The sequence below is a fragment of the Patagioenas fasciata genome, chromosome 15, assembly GCF_037038585.1.
Source record: "Patagioenas fasciata isolate bPatFas1 chromosome 15, bPatFas1.hap1, whole genome shotgun sequence".
Taxonomy (NCBI): domain Eukaryota; kingdom Metazoa; phylum Chordata; class Aves; order Columbiformes; family Columbidae; genus Patagioenas; species Patagioenas fasciata.
In genome coordinates this window covers 7589697-7605688 of record NC_092534.1, presented here as the reverse complement: position 1 = coordinate 7605688, position 15992 = coordinate 7589697, and the positions used below count along the sequence as shown (strand labels likewise).

At 43.6% G+C, this 15992-nt stretch overlaps 1 protein-coding gene across 4 annotated transcripts in view; it reads left to right on the top strand.

Moving 5' to 3' along the window:
- The window catches only part of ADCY9 (adenylate cyclase 9), a 92888-nt gene extending 77143 nt beyond the window's left edge, over nt 1–15745 (top strand). For 2 of the 4 annotated variants that reach the window (XM_065851002.2, XM_065851000.2), the window contains 2 exons: nt 138–179; nt 5938–8096. In XM_065851002.2, coding sequence (XP_065707074.1) covers nt 138–179; nt 5938–7126 — 1231 coding nt within the window. In that variant the 3' untranslated portion in view covers nt 7127–8096. Of the gene's footprint in view, nt 1–137; nt 180–5937; nt 8097–13937 lie in introns of those variants that run through there. The other 2 variants (XR_011741430.1, XR_010652422.2) reach the window with 2 other exon arrangements.
- Nucleotides 15746–15992: the final 247 nt, after the last annotated feature.

Here is a 15992-nt window from a genome sequence, read left to right as displayed (position 1 = left end):
CTGATCAAGAGTGGAATGCAATTATTGGTCCTACAGTCTACATAATAGAAAAGTTTAAAATGCGAACTGAAATTCTGGCAGGATGCTTTGTTTATTGCTTTAACTTTCCTTCTGATATCAATACTTTTTTATTTCAGCTCCGTGGAAACTCTTCATCTAGATTTGGCACAGAACTTTAGGTAAGCTGTATATAAAATTGCCATCTTTATGGATAGAAACATTTTCAGTCAATTATACATAACAAAACTTTGCATCTGCAGTAATATACTTGGGAGTTCAACAAATTGGTTCAGCAAGTTGTGTTTAAGCTCTTTGTGTGTGTAATTTCCTTTACAGAGAACTTGGGTATGACCAAAAATCATCAGAGCGCTGACGCTGCAGTCAGAGTTGTGTAATACTATTTTCTTTTTAAATTGGATTTCTAGGAAATAGGACCATGGAGAAGCTATATAAAATAGCATCTGTTTTTTTCTAGTAGTAGAAGTTTTTAAAGCATTGTCTGTTCATCAGGAGCTATTTATTGGATTTCCCTGGCTGATCTGCACCATCCAGCAGTGTGCTGAGTTGGATGGTGTCCACAGCTGGGAATTCCCTAGGGCAGAGGGGCTGCAAGAGCCGGCTGTGAGGGCAGCCTGGGTGGCTTTTTGTTTTATTGATTATTTCAATTGTTTTATTGATCTTTGGTATTAGAGAAGTATGTGCTTGCTGATTACAGATTTGGAAGCCATACTGGGGCAATGTTGTACTTGACTGAACTAATGACCTTGTGAACATGTGATTTAATAATTCATCTAAACAAATGTGTATTCAGGAGCATGTTGCTGTTCCCGCCAGCATGTACCCAAACAAAATTACTTTTTAGAAAATGTCATCTACATGAATACTCTGGTAGTTGAGAAGACACATGGATTTTAAGTCACAAAAATGGTCACTGTGTTTTCATGTCAGATGTTTATTCACCAAGAAGTTAGCACTTACTACAATGTTAGGTTTTGGTTTGTTTGGTTGGGGTTTATTTTCTTTTCTTTTTATTTTATTTTATTTTTTTTCTACATGGGTTTTCCTTTTTGTATGGCTTTGATTCATGAAAGATAACTTCATTTTCATAGCAGAATCCCAGTTCACTAAATCCACAATGGAGAGTTAAAGCCAAAAGAATAGACATGGCTCGATCTATTTTTCTTTTTGTAAGCTAAACCACTGAAAGGAATCTGTTGAAAAGGCAACGTACAAAATATTAAAGCGTGGTGATCACTGGAAGTAATATCTGAGGATTAGCCTGAGTTTGGACCTTTAGGTGGTTTACTATTAGTTTGTGAAATCGCTGAAGCTTTGTGTTGCTCAGAATTACCAATGTCTTGCCCAGCTCTGACAGCAGCTTAGGAGGCTCCTGACCAGCTGCTGATCACTAACAAGTAATTCATTCTGCCTTAAATAATTGACAACCCAGTCTTCCAGTCGGTTACTATTCCTACATCATCATTTATTAGAAATCTGGCAAAAAAAAATAGCTAATCGAGCATTGCTTGTATGCAAGTATTTTTCTTCCATAAATATATAACTTCTAACTCAGGCCAAATAAAGGTAAAAGCAGATAACAAACCAAACCATGCAGAAGATGTTATTGCAAACAGGCGTGGAGCACGCTCTGCCTGCTTTGCAAATGCGAGTTTGTGCTTTAAATACCAAATAAGGCAGTGACCAAAACATTTGGCTCATTAAACGTTTCTAAACTTCATTTTAAACTTTTTATCGTGAGATGTACAGATTTGTGCTTTGCTCATCACTGTTGGGGGAAAATGCATGTGTATTGTGCATGAGTTAATGCTGCATTGCGCTGCCTTTTCTGCAGCGGTTTGTCCAGGTTGGTTGGTCCCTGTCGCTGTGTTTTTGCAGAGCTGTGTCTGCCCAGCAGGATCATTGTTACCAGTCCGCGCTCCGCTGAGCTGAAGCTGCCCGGGCACAGAAGTTAACACAATGCTTCTATGTGTTGGAAGTTAAGATAGTTATTCCTATTCCGCTTCTACCATTAATTCGCAAGAGAATTTGGCTTCTCTTTTCAGGGCTCTTTTAATGTACATTGTTGAATACCAGAGTTTTGGAGTTCTGTGCAGAATTTCCCCTTTTTCCTGGTGATGGACTCATAAAAAGTTGAAACTCCCTTATCCTAACAAACTTCTTTGCTGTTCTTTTCTCAGTGAGATAAATAAAATGGTTCCTTCCTCACCCCAGTCAGCACAAGAGCTTTTCCTGTATTCTAAGAGGGCCAAACAAACTTACTTGTTTTGCATGCATTTAATGAGGTTATTCCCTTTCCTTGATCAAGAATTGAGATAATAATTAATGTTGCATGGGAAGAGAGATACTAGTGATGATGATGGAGTCTTAGCACACAGTTCACCTCTGGACTGTCCGCACTATGCTCAATAAATCAGAATATGGAATTTGCCTTGTTTTCCAGACAGAACAGTTCTTCAGCCCAGAAGATATGACCATAAACTTTGTCTTTTAAGCAGGAAATATTTCTTGTTTTCATCCATTTCTTATCTTGGAGCAGGTAGGGTGTTTCATTTTCTACTTGGTGAGTGGAGGAGCAGCAATGGGCCACTTGAGGTCGAAGACCAAACTCACTTGATGACAGGGGCTTTTTAGTGTGCATCCACTGTATGTTCTTCATCGAAAGCAGCAGTTTGATTTCCCCTTGCCAATGGTTCCACCACTGCATTCCTTTTTAACATTTAGGAGGCATGCATCCTCTTTAAATATAGCAAGATATCCAAATCCAAACATAGGTTACTGGCTCCGAAGCAAAATGGCTTTCCAAAAATCTTTATGAGTGGAAAGCCATTATCTTGATGATTTGTGATCAAGCCAAAGAAGATTCTATCTCCAGAGCTCTCACTTGCTCCACATTCAACACACAGCCTGGATGAAGATGCCAAGTTAATAGTTCAGCGTCTGTGCCAGGAAGCACTTCCCCAGTTTGAGTCAAAGGAACATTGTTAACTTTTCAATTGGAATCATTTCTGAAATGAGTGTTCTGCTGCGGCACCTCATAAAAAGTAAAGCTTAAAAAGATGTGGGTGTGCGTGATCCTTTCTGCTATAGGTGTGGGGTGGTGATTCTTCTTTTCATCCCAAAGAGCAGCTTCAGGTCATCTTTGCTAACTGACTGTGTAAGATGATTTATAGTCCTATAGGTCCTGTGACCTAGTTGCTGCAGCATCCAGAAATTTGATTTTCAGTTAAGATGTAATTGCTCTCTCCTTCAGGCTGGTATTGTTGCTTTTTGTACTAAAGCTTGTAGCAGTTGCATTGTGATCAAGACTCCACGCTCTGGAAAAGATACTGCACCTTCTTTTTTGAGATAGTAACCCATTACCTTATTAATGAAATCAGGTCAGCTTGCGAGTGAGTCACTAGGTTCACATGCAGATCCCTGAGGTTGTGCGCCCACATGGGAAATAGGGTCAGGCCAGCGTGTGAGGAGGTGATGGAGAGCTCGCAGATGCTGGTACTTGAGGAGCGGTGAATGGGAGGCAGCAGGTTTTTCTCAAAAGGCAGATCTTGCGTTCGACATGAGCCGCTTTTTGAGACGTAAAACTTGTGATGCTTCCCTGATTCATTTGAGGGGAATTAAAGTACTTTGAGGAGTATTTTGTACAATATACTGTAAATAAAAAGCCTTTAATGACTTAAATCCCTGTGGCAGGGATGTCTGATGCTAGAGCAGATTATCTGTATCAAGCTCGTACTCTCAAAGGAGTAATGTGTCATTGCTCGATCCTCTAGCAATCCTCTCTTCCCACAGGTAATGGAAGACAATGAACTGGTCTGAAAAGAACCTGAGTTGTGCTCCTTAATTCAGATTAATTCCTTACCTTCTCCAGCCTTGTTTATTCTCTTAAGAGCTTTTCTCTTACTTATCCTCCCCTAATGTTGTTCTATAAGTCCATCAAACTGGGAGGATATTCTGCCACCAGCAAAATGGGTAGCAAGCTTGTATTTCAGGGATTGTTACCATTCAAGTCATTAATAGCTTGGCCTTCGTCTTAGTCTCTGTCTTGTCTTTCTAGGGAGAAAATGAGTAGGTTCATAACGGAGGTTCTATTGAGAAAAGGGAAAAAGGAAGGAGTCTTAGTACAGCAACACACCAGCAATTACAGGAGCTGATTGTAGGGACCTATTCCGTGAGTTGGGAGTAAGCGCTCCCTTTCTTTCTTCCATCATGTTTTTTTAATAGTAAACCAATAAAATGAATATATCTCCGCTTCTCCTGGGAGAAGTATATTTACTTATTTGAAAGCAAAAGGAGTGATTTCCAACATAATATGCGGTCTCAGCTTTAATTTGAAATTCAACCTGTAAGCTCTCTATTGTAAATATGTTACTTACGGGAAACTTTTTCTCCTATAGGCTTACTATGATAAAAGCTAGTAGATGCAAAGACAGACCATGGCACATACACATATTTTTCAGAGATTGTGCACGTTCATCTCTTTCACAACTGTGCTATGTTTTTGCTTCATTGTGCTTTTCTGTCAATCAAATATTTGAGAATGAGCATTCAGAAAAAGAAACTGGGTCCATAATATAGCTCAATTGCTAAAATGTCCACTTCCATTTCGGAAGTGGAAGGTCATCCCCTATGGACATGAAATTTAACTTAGAAATACAGAAGAAAAATTTAGTTTTCTCAGGCTATTGCCGCAGTCGTGCTTTGAGTTTTAATCTCTTTGGCAACGTACCTTCATAAGAGAAATACAGACAGACGCTGAAACACACATTGCCTTTCTGTTTTTCAAGGAGAAAGGTTGGTGTGACGCTTTCCCTCATCAAACCATCTCTTAACTTGGAAAAACTTCAGTGTGTGTCTGCTCATATCAAGTCTTAAGCTTTGGCATAATTTCATAGAAAAAACTGCAGTTAAGTGATTTCAGAAATCACTGCATGCCAGTCTGTCTGGGTTTAGGCTTCATTTCCAGGATTGCATAGGTGGTGTCTTCTGAGATTAAACTGGTGTCTTTGCATCTCTGCAGAAAGTGGAGATGGTGGGATGCAGATGTCTCCTTGTTAAGGGTGGTTTGGCACCAGAAGCATCCACCCTCAGTGCTTCATAATCTGCACAGGCAGTCAACGAATTGTCAGAAGGATTTGAAATACTACTCTCCATGTATGCGAGACATGACTGGCTTTTTTGTTGTTGTTAATCTTGGCACATTGAGAAACTTTCTGTCTCCACCATAAAAAGCTTCAGTGGTTATAATGTACAAAAGATGTCAACCCAGAGCCCCGTATTCTCTGCTTTCAAGCAGGAGACACGCAGTTCTCCATCAAGTGTCTTGTACAGGGTTATCTTCTTCCAGAACCTTCCTGTGTTAACATTAAAGGCCCACTGCAAAAGTTACTGGTCTTTGATGAGGAGACAAGGGAAAAGTGCTACAAGTATATAAAGCAGATGCTTCTGAATATTGGAAGTAATACAAAAAAAGTTGAACTCCACAAAACTTACATACACACCCCTCCTATACAGATATACATGTGCACACGTATATCTAAACACATGCACAGGCATTATTAAGCATTTTTATAGACATATTTACATGTGGTGCTTTTAGTTATATATTTAGAAATAATAAAAAACGTTCCCTTGCTGAAGTCCTGAAAATAGGGCTTCCATAAAGGCTGGGCAATTTCTGTGTTGCTGAACCTCATGATATCCCTTTAAGGAAGCACTCACTGAATTTAAAAATTAATTATTTAGCATGCTTAACAACAGATGAAATTATCAAAGCCTATTTTATATTTTAGTATGTAACATACACTTCCTACACTTTTTTCTAGAAGGGGATTTCTAACGGTGGAGCAGAAACGGCAGTGCCCTAACTCTGTAGTTTTAAATGCACCTTTCATGGTCTTCCCTTTCTTCTGCTTCCAGCTCCAGAAGAAGCCCATGCAACAGTTCGGTGCCATATGACACGAAGAGGCCGGCAGACCTGATCGGTCAGGAAGTGATTTTGGTTTCCTTCCTTCTGCTCCTCCTGGTCTGGTTCCTGAATCGAGAGTTTGAGGTCAGTTACCGTCTCCACTACCATGGAGATGTGGAGGCTGATCTTCATCGCACCAAAATTCAGAGCATGAGGGATCAAGCCGACTGGTTGCTGAGGAATATTATTCCGTACCATGTGGCTGAGCAGTTGAAGGTTTCCCAGAGCTATTCCAAAAACCACGACAGCGGCGGAGTGATCTTTGCAAGTATTGTGAACTTCAGCGAGTTCTACGAGGAGAACTACGAGGGAGGCAAAGAGTGCTACAGAGTCCTGAATGAACTGATTGGGGATTTTGATGAACTGCTAAGCAAACCGCATTACAGCAGCATCGAGAAAATCAAAACAATTGGGGCAACCTACATGGCCGCTTCAGGACTGAACCCCTCGCAGTGTCAGGACAGCAACCATCCCCATGGACATCTGCAGACCCTTTTTGAATTTGCCAAAGAAATGATGCGAGTGGTGGATGACTTCAACAACAACATGCTATGGTTTAATTTTAAACTTAGGATTGGCTTTAACCATGGCCCCCTCACTGCTGGGGTCATTGGCACCACCAAGTTGTTGTATGACATTTGGGGTGACACTGTGAACATTGCTAGCAGAATGGACACCACTGGCGTCGAGTGTCGTATACAGGTGAGTGAGGAGAGCTACCGCATCCTCAACAAGATGGGGTATGACTTTGACTACAGGGGGACAGTCAATGTGAAGGGGAAAGGTCAGATGAAGACCTACCTTTACCCAAAATGCATGGACAACGGGATCGTGCCGCATCACCAGTTGTCTATATCTCCAGACATTCGGGTTCAAGTGGATGGCAGCATTGGGCGATCTCCGACGGACGAGATTGCCAATCTGGTGCCTTCTGTACAGAATTCTGAAAAGATAGCCCATGGCACAGATAACTCAGAAACCAAGGACATCCTTCCTTCCACCAAGAAGCTCCAGAAAGATGCGGTGAGAGCAGAGGAAAGGTGCAGGTTTGGCACAGCCACAGAGAAGACTGACTGTGAGGAAGCGGGAACTGAGGAGGTCAATGAACTGACAAAGCTAAATATCTCTAAGAGTGTATGATGCACTGTCAGAGTTGCATGAAGTGCTCTGTCAATAGAAACACAAAGACATTTTGCAATTGGCAGTTTCCTTTTTCAAGAGAGACCTTCTCAACACCTGGGTTGTACGTTTGTTTTCATTTCAGCGCCTGCTGCTGTGTGGATCACAGCTCTTCAGGGGTGTTTTCATCCATCTCTCTCCTCCGTGCCCCAAATCACATCCCAAACTCCCCAGCTCCCTGTGCAACCATATTACAGCTGAGTAGAGGATATTAAGTGCCTTCAGATATACTCCATTGGACTCCCTGTCGAGGTACAGAGGCCCCAAGTGAAATCATAGCTTTGGGTATTTATCTAATTTTAAAAAAAACAAGAAAAGCTGTGGTTATATCATTTTTATTGTTGTTTCTCACAAAATACTTTTTTTGGCTAATGCAACTCCTTAGGTTTTTTATATCTCTCTGAACAATGTTTTACTGTTATCAGACCTTTTGTATGTAAACAAATGTGCATGTATCTACCATATGAGACTGACATAAAGTGCCAGTAACGTACCACAAAAGAATGTCTTGGCAAGGGGGTGACACAATTTGACTTTGTGTTGGGCTGGAGGAGGAGTTCTGCAGTGGCTCAACATTTAGTTAGAGTAGGCTGAACAACTGCTGTAATTTTATTCTTCTTTACCAATGCTTTCTTCAACCTTAATGTGCCATTGTGTGCTTTGGATACACTTCTTTTCCATATAGCCAATGAGTTACTGATATGTGGGAATGGAAAAAGGGTTCGGACTTCACCAGCTCTCAGGACAGGTTTCCAGAAGCAGATGAGTGACCATGAGAGTGTTACAATTCAGGTCTTACGAGTCTAAAGCAGTTTCGTGTTACTCCATACCTTAGCGAAATTTATGAAGGTAGGTGAAGTTGGTGTCTCTATGCTGGTCTGATTTGAGAGAGAGAGAGAAAAGCGAAATAAATGTTTTGGGAATGCCTTTATTTATTTATTTATTTTATTCCTGTTTTTATTTTGTTTGGGGGTTTTTGTGTGCGTGTGCGAAAGGGATCAGGAGAGACGAATTGTTAATTGGTTTAATAAGAGTGATAAGATGGTGTTTCAGCCTCTTTGAACTACCAACCACTGTGAGGATGTTACCTAGGCAATATTTGTTTCAAAACTGGTGAAACTTCCGAAGCTACCAAACGCAACTGAGTATCCCAGCTTCCCTCTGTACTGAATCAATGGTGCTGCACAATATTCTTCAGGATTTTTCCCCCTACACTGTGCTTTTGCAGCAGGGAATAAAACAGCATGCTCCCTGCATGCCACTGAAAGCAGGAATAGGGAAAAGAGTCCTTTTAGTGAGCTGAGAAGCACAATAATTTCCCAGTCCTGCTGGTGACTCTGTGCAGGTCCCTGGGACCGGAGACCCATGGGAGCACAGAGGGACCTGCAGGCGGGTGCCTCAGGCTGCACCGCCTGCCCTCTGCACGCTTCCATCACCGGTCACTTACGTTTGACGCTCTGCTTTGGATGATATTAGTTATTTGACTATCACAGCTCAACTAATTCCTTGCGACAACAAATAAAAATGAAAGAATTTTGCTGCCCCAAATAAGCTCGTTAGTCAGGGCAGAGCATGTGAAAGGCAGTGCTGGGCTGTCGGTCTGTTGGTGTGGGGTTTATTTCTTTTCTCCTGGACTAAAGTCAGAATATATTGATGCTTCTTTTTATTCCCCATGTGATTCTTGGAGTTTGAGTAATAAATACATATATTGTGAAGTTCCTGTGCAGCTATTTCAGATCCCTCTACACTCCATGGTCAGCATGGAGCCCTTGAAGCCTTTGTCAAGTGTAAATCTGTGAGATTTCTGGATTTCAGTTACTTCAACAAGACTCTGCGCACTGTTCTCACAGAAGCTGCTGTTGTGTGTCTAAATTGCATTTGATAGGAAAGCTATTTAAAATTAATCTTACTTGCTCAGTCTGCCAGCACACAAAAAAACAGGGGATACTTGTCCCCATACCGTTCTGCCACAGATGCTGTAGCCTGTTTGGGGGCTATTTCTGACAAGCCACAATATAAAGTTTGCATTAGTGCACAGTTTTACAGCAGCCTTCCTTCTCTGTAGATTAAAACTTGTCCCCTCTGCCCCTCTCCCCGTAGTGGGTCGCACTTCCAACTTTCAGGTAGTATAACTCTGCAAATACCTCTTGCATCTGAAGAATGTATTCTTGAAACCATTTTTAGGGTTCTTGTTTCAGTTAAGTGTACGGCAGTATTTCTTTTCTTACATTAGAGGAGTTAACGTGGTCCAGAATTGTTTACATGCCTTCTAGTGTTATATTAGTGTCTCCAATCTCCCTTTCACTTCTTTCTCCCAATTTTATAGATGACTCTACCCAGCATTTCTCTCTCATTGATCAGCTGGTGGTGGAGTTCAGTGGAGATGTGCCGGCTTCTCTCCGCAGGAGACGCTGCACGTTAACTGCACCTCCACCCGCAGGAGGTTTGCACCGGTGACTAAACCCGAATGGAGAGGGTGCTGGAGTAAGGCCCTGCACCCAGAGCACCTTCCTTCGCATTATTCAAGCAATGCACTGCGGGAATACAGAACCGCCTCATCCTCCGGTCTGTAAAGTAAATAGCGCTCCCATGCTGTCATGGTATGGTGCTGTGGGCGAGTATTGTTGGTTTTCTGCTAAGGTTAGAATACCAAAAAATAAAATATACCAGAGCCTCTTTTTTGTTGGCACTAAGCAAATAAAATGACTGAAGACAGCAGTATTAGCGGACTCTGAAATGAAGGGCTGTTGTCTGCTCTGGGAGCTGCCGGCGCTGTTACTCTGCCTTAACTCAGAACCTGGGAAAAGAGTCGTGAAAACTCAGTAACGAGTGGTAGCCCTGTGTGCTTACGGCCAACAGCAAGCGTTCGACAGCTGGGACTGCAGTTCTGCTTTCGAAGCTTTTAAATCTCTTCTTTAATCTAACAAAATCAGAATCTAAGCTCTCAAGGTACCGCTTAGATAGTGAGATTTTTCCCAGGCACAAGGAGCAAGGAGATACTTGTTTCCTATTGTAAAACAGTGGGAGCTGAACCTTTACACCTTCCCTTTATGCCTTTGAAAAGATGTCCCAGTGCTCGGAAGAATTACTCTGGAGGCGTTTTTAATGGCGCTGTGCGGTTCCGCATTCCTCTCTGCAGCTGTGACACGTGCGTGCTTGTGGGAGGCCTTGATCAAAGTTCATTTCGTTAAAATACCGTTTGTGCTTGTTCTGTTAGTACCAGCACAATTCAGACGCTGTGTAAAAGTTCAGGAGTTGGCTGGGTACCTGGAATTGTATTCTGCAGGAATAGTCGGTGCATTGCTGCGCTTCCTTTTTTAGGGTGTTTTAATAGTGGTAATTTTAAAATGACCCAGAGCAGGGGGGATCGATTGCTGAATATTTGCTACCCCTGTGTTGCCGTCTGCCACAGTTCACTCACAGGAGTGGCTCTGGAGCTTAGAGTAACGAGGAATGTGCTGAACATTTTCTGCAGCGTTGTCTTAATCTGCCGCTAACACACAAAAGTGCTTGTTTTTCTCCCAGCTTCTTCTGTGAGACAGATTTCTCATTGAAAAACAAGTCAATGGCATTCCCGTTGATTTACTCCTGGCGTTTATGATTTTGAGAGAATAACAGATTTCCCTGTATTTCCGAGGATTTGGGGCTGTTCCCGTTTGCTGGAGGTGCCGCGAGTGCTGCGAGCACCAGGACCGTGCCGCTGCCTGTCCGGCCCCTGCGGGTCCCTATACAAGGTGCAGGGGGATTTTTGAGGTGACAAAATGAGCGGGGAGAGGAGAGAATACCCAAGGGCTTTACAAAACAAGAAGTATTTGGATACTCTTACTTCAGGGCTAAAACACAGAAAAGAAGCACCCAGAGCAAAAATGAAAGGAGCTATAAACCAAACACTGTACCCATACTGGCTTTTAGCTAAATAAGGACTTATTCTTGATTAAAGAGCCAAGCTTCCAGGGTATCTAGCATTTTTAAATGGCTAACTATAACCCATCCCTAAAACTTTAATTCTGAATACAACAAAGGGAGCAGTTCTTAACTTCATGTCTTTATTTTGCAACATCACAGGAGGCTGAGAGAGTCCGAGGTTGGTTCTAATGCAATCAGCTTTTAACTGTGCAGCTTGGGGTGGGCTTTTTTGCCAAATTTAAAGACCGTGTCCATTTTCTCCCTCCTTCCCTGCTGTGCTCTAGTCTGCTCGGTCTGGACGGGACGTGCGAGTAGTTCCTGCCTCCCGGCTCCTTGGTTTGCCAGACGGCGTCTTTGGCATCGCACAGCAGCGCTGGGGCTCTGCTGCTGCCGGGTCGGGGCTTCGGGTGCTGCTCTCACTGCTCTTTGCATCTCTGCTTCCTATACAGAGTTCGTTTGGTTTGGTATCTTGGTCCATTTGTGCGGTCACTGCTGTAGCTTTCTGCTGTTCGATGTTAAGCTGCTTGACAGAAGATAAAGAAGAGCAACAGGCACATACCAGTAGTTAAATTAAATAATTCTGTGGAAAAAATACTTTTTTCATCACACCAAAAGTGGAAAAACTTGTCATTACGCTGAGTTTTAGTAAGTGTGCAAAAGCTGAAGGGGCTAAGAAGTAAAATCCAGTGTTTGCTGTCAGTGTTGGGGTTTGCTGAAGCAAGTCCTGTTGTAGTTAAATATTACAAATGTGCTAAAAATGCAGTAATTATTTATTGATGTGTCTTTCTCAGTTGTTGAAGTGTCACAGGGGTGGTTGGACTGTAAATGCAGAATGGTTTTCGTGTGGAAAGAGAAGCAGTCGAGGTAGAGGTACAGGGATCCCCCCCTGCTTCCGTCTCTGCCGATGCCCACGCAGCTGCGGGTTGGGGTCCTGGAATAACCCTGAGACGTGGCCAGCGGGATGCAGATCTTCACTTTGGGCAGGAAAGCCAATTACTCCAATACTTTTCGTTTTGATCTCTTTACACAGGCTGTAGCAGTCCTTGTGTGGATTGCTAGAGAGACAACATTTAAGGAGAAAACCTGAATTGCTGTTCACTTTGGGAATATCTTCTGCAGGCAGTGGCGACTGGATTCTGCAAAGTCCTGTAAAAACGTTAGAAATTGTAACCATTACACACTAATTCCTTAAGATGCTGTCATTGTCCAGTTTTAATTTCAGTGGTGTGATGGTTTGAAGGTTTTCAGTTAAGGGCTATGAAATATATCAAAAATGTAAAGGGAATGGTGGAGGTGGAAGACCCCAGTCTGCAGGAGGGCAGCGCGGGTGCCGCAGGGTTGGGCTCCCCGTGCCAACGTGCACGGCGTGGGAGACGCTCTGTACGATAGCGTGTGCTTCCAGGTCTGCAATCAGCGAGAGAAGGAGAAGGGGAACGTTAAACAAGACCTGGGGTTGTTTTTCAGGCTGATCTGTAATTTCCAGGTGCGGTGTCTTTGCTTGGCTACTCTTGGGGTGGGTTTCTGAGCAGTGCACATTTGCTGTGGTGTGGGATCAGGGAGCATTAAAATGGACTTTTATTAAATCTCATATAACGCCAGCCTCTGAACTCCAGAGAGATGAGAAGGAGTTTTGTCAATGGAAATCAGGCACCAGGAGCTCATTACCTTTGTCTTTTTCAAGTTTATTTAAAATCAAACATGGGGCTCTGAAGAGACTCAAGCAGAAGCTGAAATTAGAGTGAATTATATTTTGTCTTAACAGCAGCTCAGTTCAAGTGGTGCTGCAGAGATGAGTTTGAGGTGCTTTATAGATGCTGGGTAAAGCTCTCATAGGAAAAAAGAGTTTCCTTCTTAAAATCTCTTTTTGAGTCTTTAAGACAAGCTAAGCTTTCTGTCTTCAGCAGAGATAAGTGGTTGTACAACATGCGTAGAAATATTTGTTACTTACGTTTGAAAGCCAACATTAGATTGTGAGCAAGAAGATTATTTTGGAAAAAATAGATCAATAGAAGATATTTAAAACTTTGTTTCCCTGGTATCTTGTTCTAGCTGCTAAATATTTGCTCGCCTAACCAAGCTGCCCGGGCCGAGGTGATGCAATACGTTTAACGAGTCCAGATGCAGTGTGTTTAACATCATTTCCAGCAGCTGTTTCACACACATGTCTCCGAGTCAGGAATCAGTGTCGAGGAAGTAGCCGTTGGTGTTTTACACTATGGGAAGGCCCCGCGGCTGCTGTGCCGGCGGCTCGTGTCTCAGCCTTTACGTGGTTCGTTCTGTTCTCTCCCTGTTTTCTGGCTCGCTGCAACAACACGTATTTTAATCTCCAGAATTTGCAGCGTTTGCTGAATCTGAAGAACTGCAGGGAAGGTCATGCCTGGGAACACTTAGTAGAATCTTAAGTTTTGGTTCTAACCCGTGCTCCTCTAACCAATTTGTCCTCGGTGGTGAGCGGCGACACACAGCAATGTCAGAGCCGAGTGTCCAGCGGGCGGCCGGTGCTGCCGCTCACACCTCCCTGCTTTGAGCACCGCTTCTCAAATCATCTTTCGATGAGTCAAAACAAAGCAACTTCCTGGAGTTTTTCCTTCTTTTCTCCCTTAGTCACTCATGTCATTGCTTGTTTCTAACTTAATGCATTGGCTAAATATTAGTTTGCAATTGAAAGATGGTTTATATCTCTTAATTGCTGGAAGGTTTAAGGCCAGGACAGTGAAAATGCAGTGTGTGGTACATCTGTGAGTGAGCCCAGCAGGATAATGCCTTTTTAGTGTCTTTGAAACTTTGCCTTTATTCGAATCAGACCAGAGCTTTGTGATTTATTTTTACTATTATCTGCATAACTCCATCTTGCTGTTGCCCCTAGAAATTGTCCAGAGGAGGGGGTTTGCAGTGTTGCAGTGCTCTGCCCTACGCCGCTGCCAGAACCAGGTTTTGGCCACTGCGCAGGTACCGGCACGGTCCCACCGGCACTGTCAGACCTTCCTCTTCGTGTGTTCGGGAGTCCACAGTTGCCAGAGGAACCCTCTCCCCAATTTAATTTCTTCTAGATTTTAGAGACCACGTTGAGTTATATACATATGCTGAGACAGACTTGTTATACCCTACTGCGAGTAAAGCTTTAAACTTCCAAAGTAATGAACTCTCTAAAGCCAAGAGCCTTAACAACTCCAAACATCTGCTGAGAGACAAAACAGTTTCAATATTTGGGATGTTTATCTGCTCGATGGCGAGTGTCTCCTGTTTGCGAGGAGGCTGTGGCAGTATCCAAAAACAGTAAGGACCTTGGCCACCCTCACCAAATTACCCAGGAACAGGCAGGCAGGCTCCCCCTGTGTGCTCTCAGGAAGGTCACCTCTCTCCCCCTCTGGGGCTGGTGTGGTGGTTTATATATTGCATTGCTCGAAAAAGCTCCTTCCTTTTGTGAAACGGTGTTTTTAACTTAGCACAAACTGTTGTCTTTTCTGACGGAGGGGCTGGATTCCTCCTTTCCCACCCCCAGGCTGTTTGGGTCCCGCGGCACCGAGATGGAGGAGGCTGGGATGTGGGTGACGGGACAGACGGTGAGTTGGGAAGGAGCAGCGTGTCCCTGGAGCAGCCGAGGGGCCGCGGTGCCCAGGGAGCAACGCGGCTGCGGCTTCGGGGAGGTTTGCTCCGTGTTCGCTGAGCTGCCCCACGGTCAGCCCCACGGCTGGCGGGTGCCTTTGTCAATACGTCTTCCCTCCCGGCCTGTTGGTTTCATTTCACATCTTGATAGGAGCACATTTCAGGTGGTTGTTACAAACATGCACTAGAGATGGAGGTGCTGCTGTCTGACCGCGGCCGGGCTGCGTGGCAGGTTGGATCCTGTCCCACCGGGGTTTGTACAGTATTAACGCCCACACACGGCCCTATAAAAGCCATCGCTGTGCAGCAGGAGCTGCAGCACCCGGTGACAAACAGCCTGTGTGAAGTTGTTCTCGGAGCGATAAACTCCAAGCGGGGTTGGCTTTGGCGTACGGAGTGGCTGGGAGCCGGGCACCGCGGGCTCAGACCGGCCCCTGCGCTCTGAAATCTGCTGCCGCGGCACTGCCGGGACGCCAGCGCTGTCTGGCCTCGCCAAAGCACACGTGGAGATTGTACCAAAAGTGTTAATTGAGAACATTACTGAAAAATTATTGATTTATGAATTGAAACATTAATTGAGAACAGTTTCCAGTTGAGATAAAAAACTAAAAGGGCAAATTAAAACTTTTTAATGTCTCCAGGTTAGCTGGAAATTGTTTCTTCATGATTCCTGTGTTTTCTTTCTCTCCCACCCAGCGCAGCCCCTGTTCCCGCTACCGTCTCCCCAACCTTCTTGCAGAAAGAGAGAGAAGGGGTCTGTTTACACCCACCGCTGGGGGAACCTGCGGCTCTGCCGGGGCTCTGCGGGGCCGGGGCTTCCTCGCACGGCCTCGCTGTAAATACTCTGCCTCTGCTTCGTTCACAAACTGAAACGGACAAAAGTTGTATCTGTGAAATATTAAGCTCTATATGTATATAGATAAAACGCGTATTATCTCTTGACTCGTTACTACGGCTCTGTAATCAATTGTATATTAAACTGTTTTGCTGTACGGCAGATCATTTCACGCTATCTTAGATGTAGAAAAGCTGAGAAAGTAATTCACAATACACTATGTCAACTTAAAATTGGTTTGCTTTTTTCTTTTTGCTCCAGCACGACTTTGAGTGCAGTCCCGTGCCATTTGCACATTGTCTTGAAGAATAATAGTTTGGAACAGAAGTTTTTTCAGCCCTTTGTTTCAGATCTGGCTTTTTACAGTGTTTCTTTGATAAACCATGAAACCACCGAGTTCGTTTTTGATTAGGTGCATGTTTAGAAGGCATTTCAAATGTGAAAGGAATTTGTCACATAGACCAGCTTTACTTTGATGTG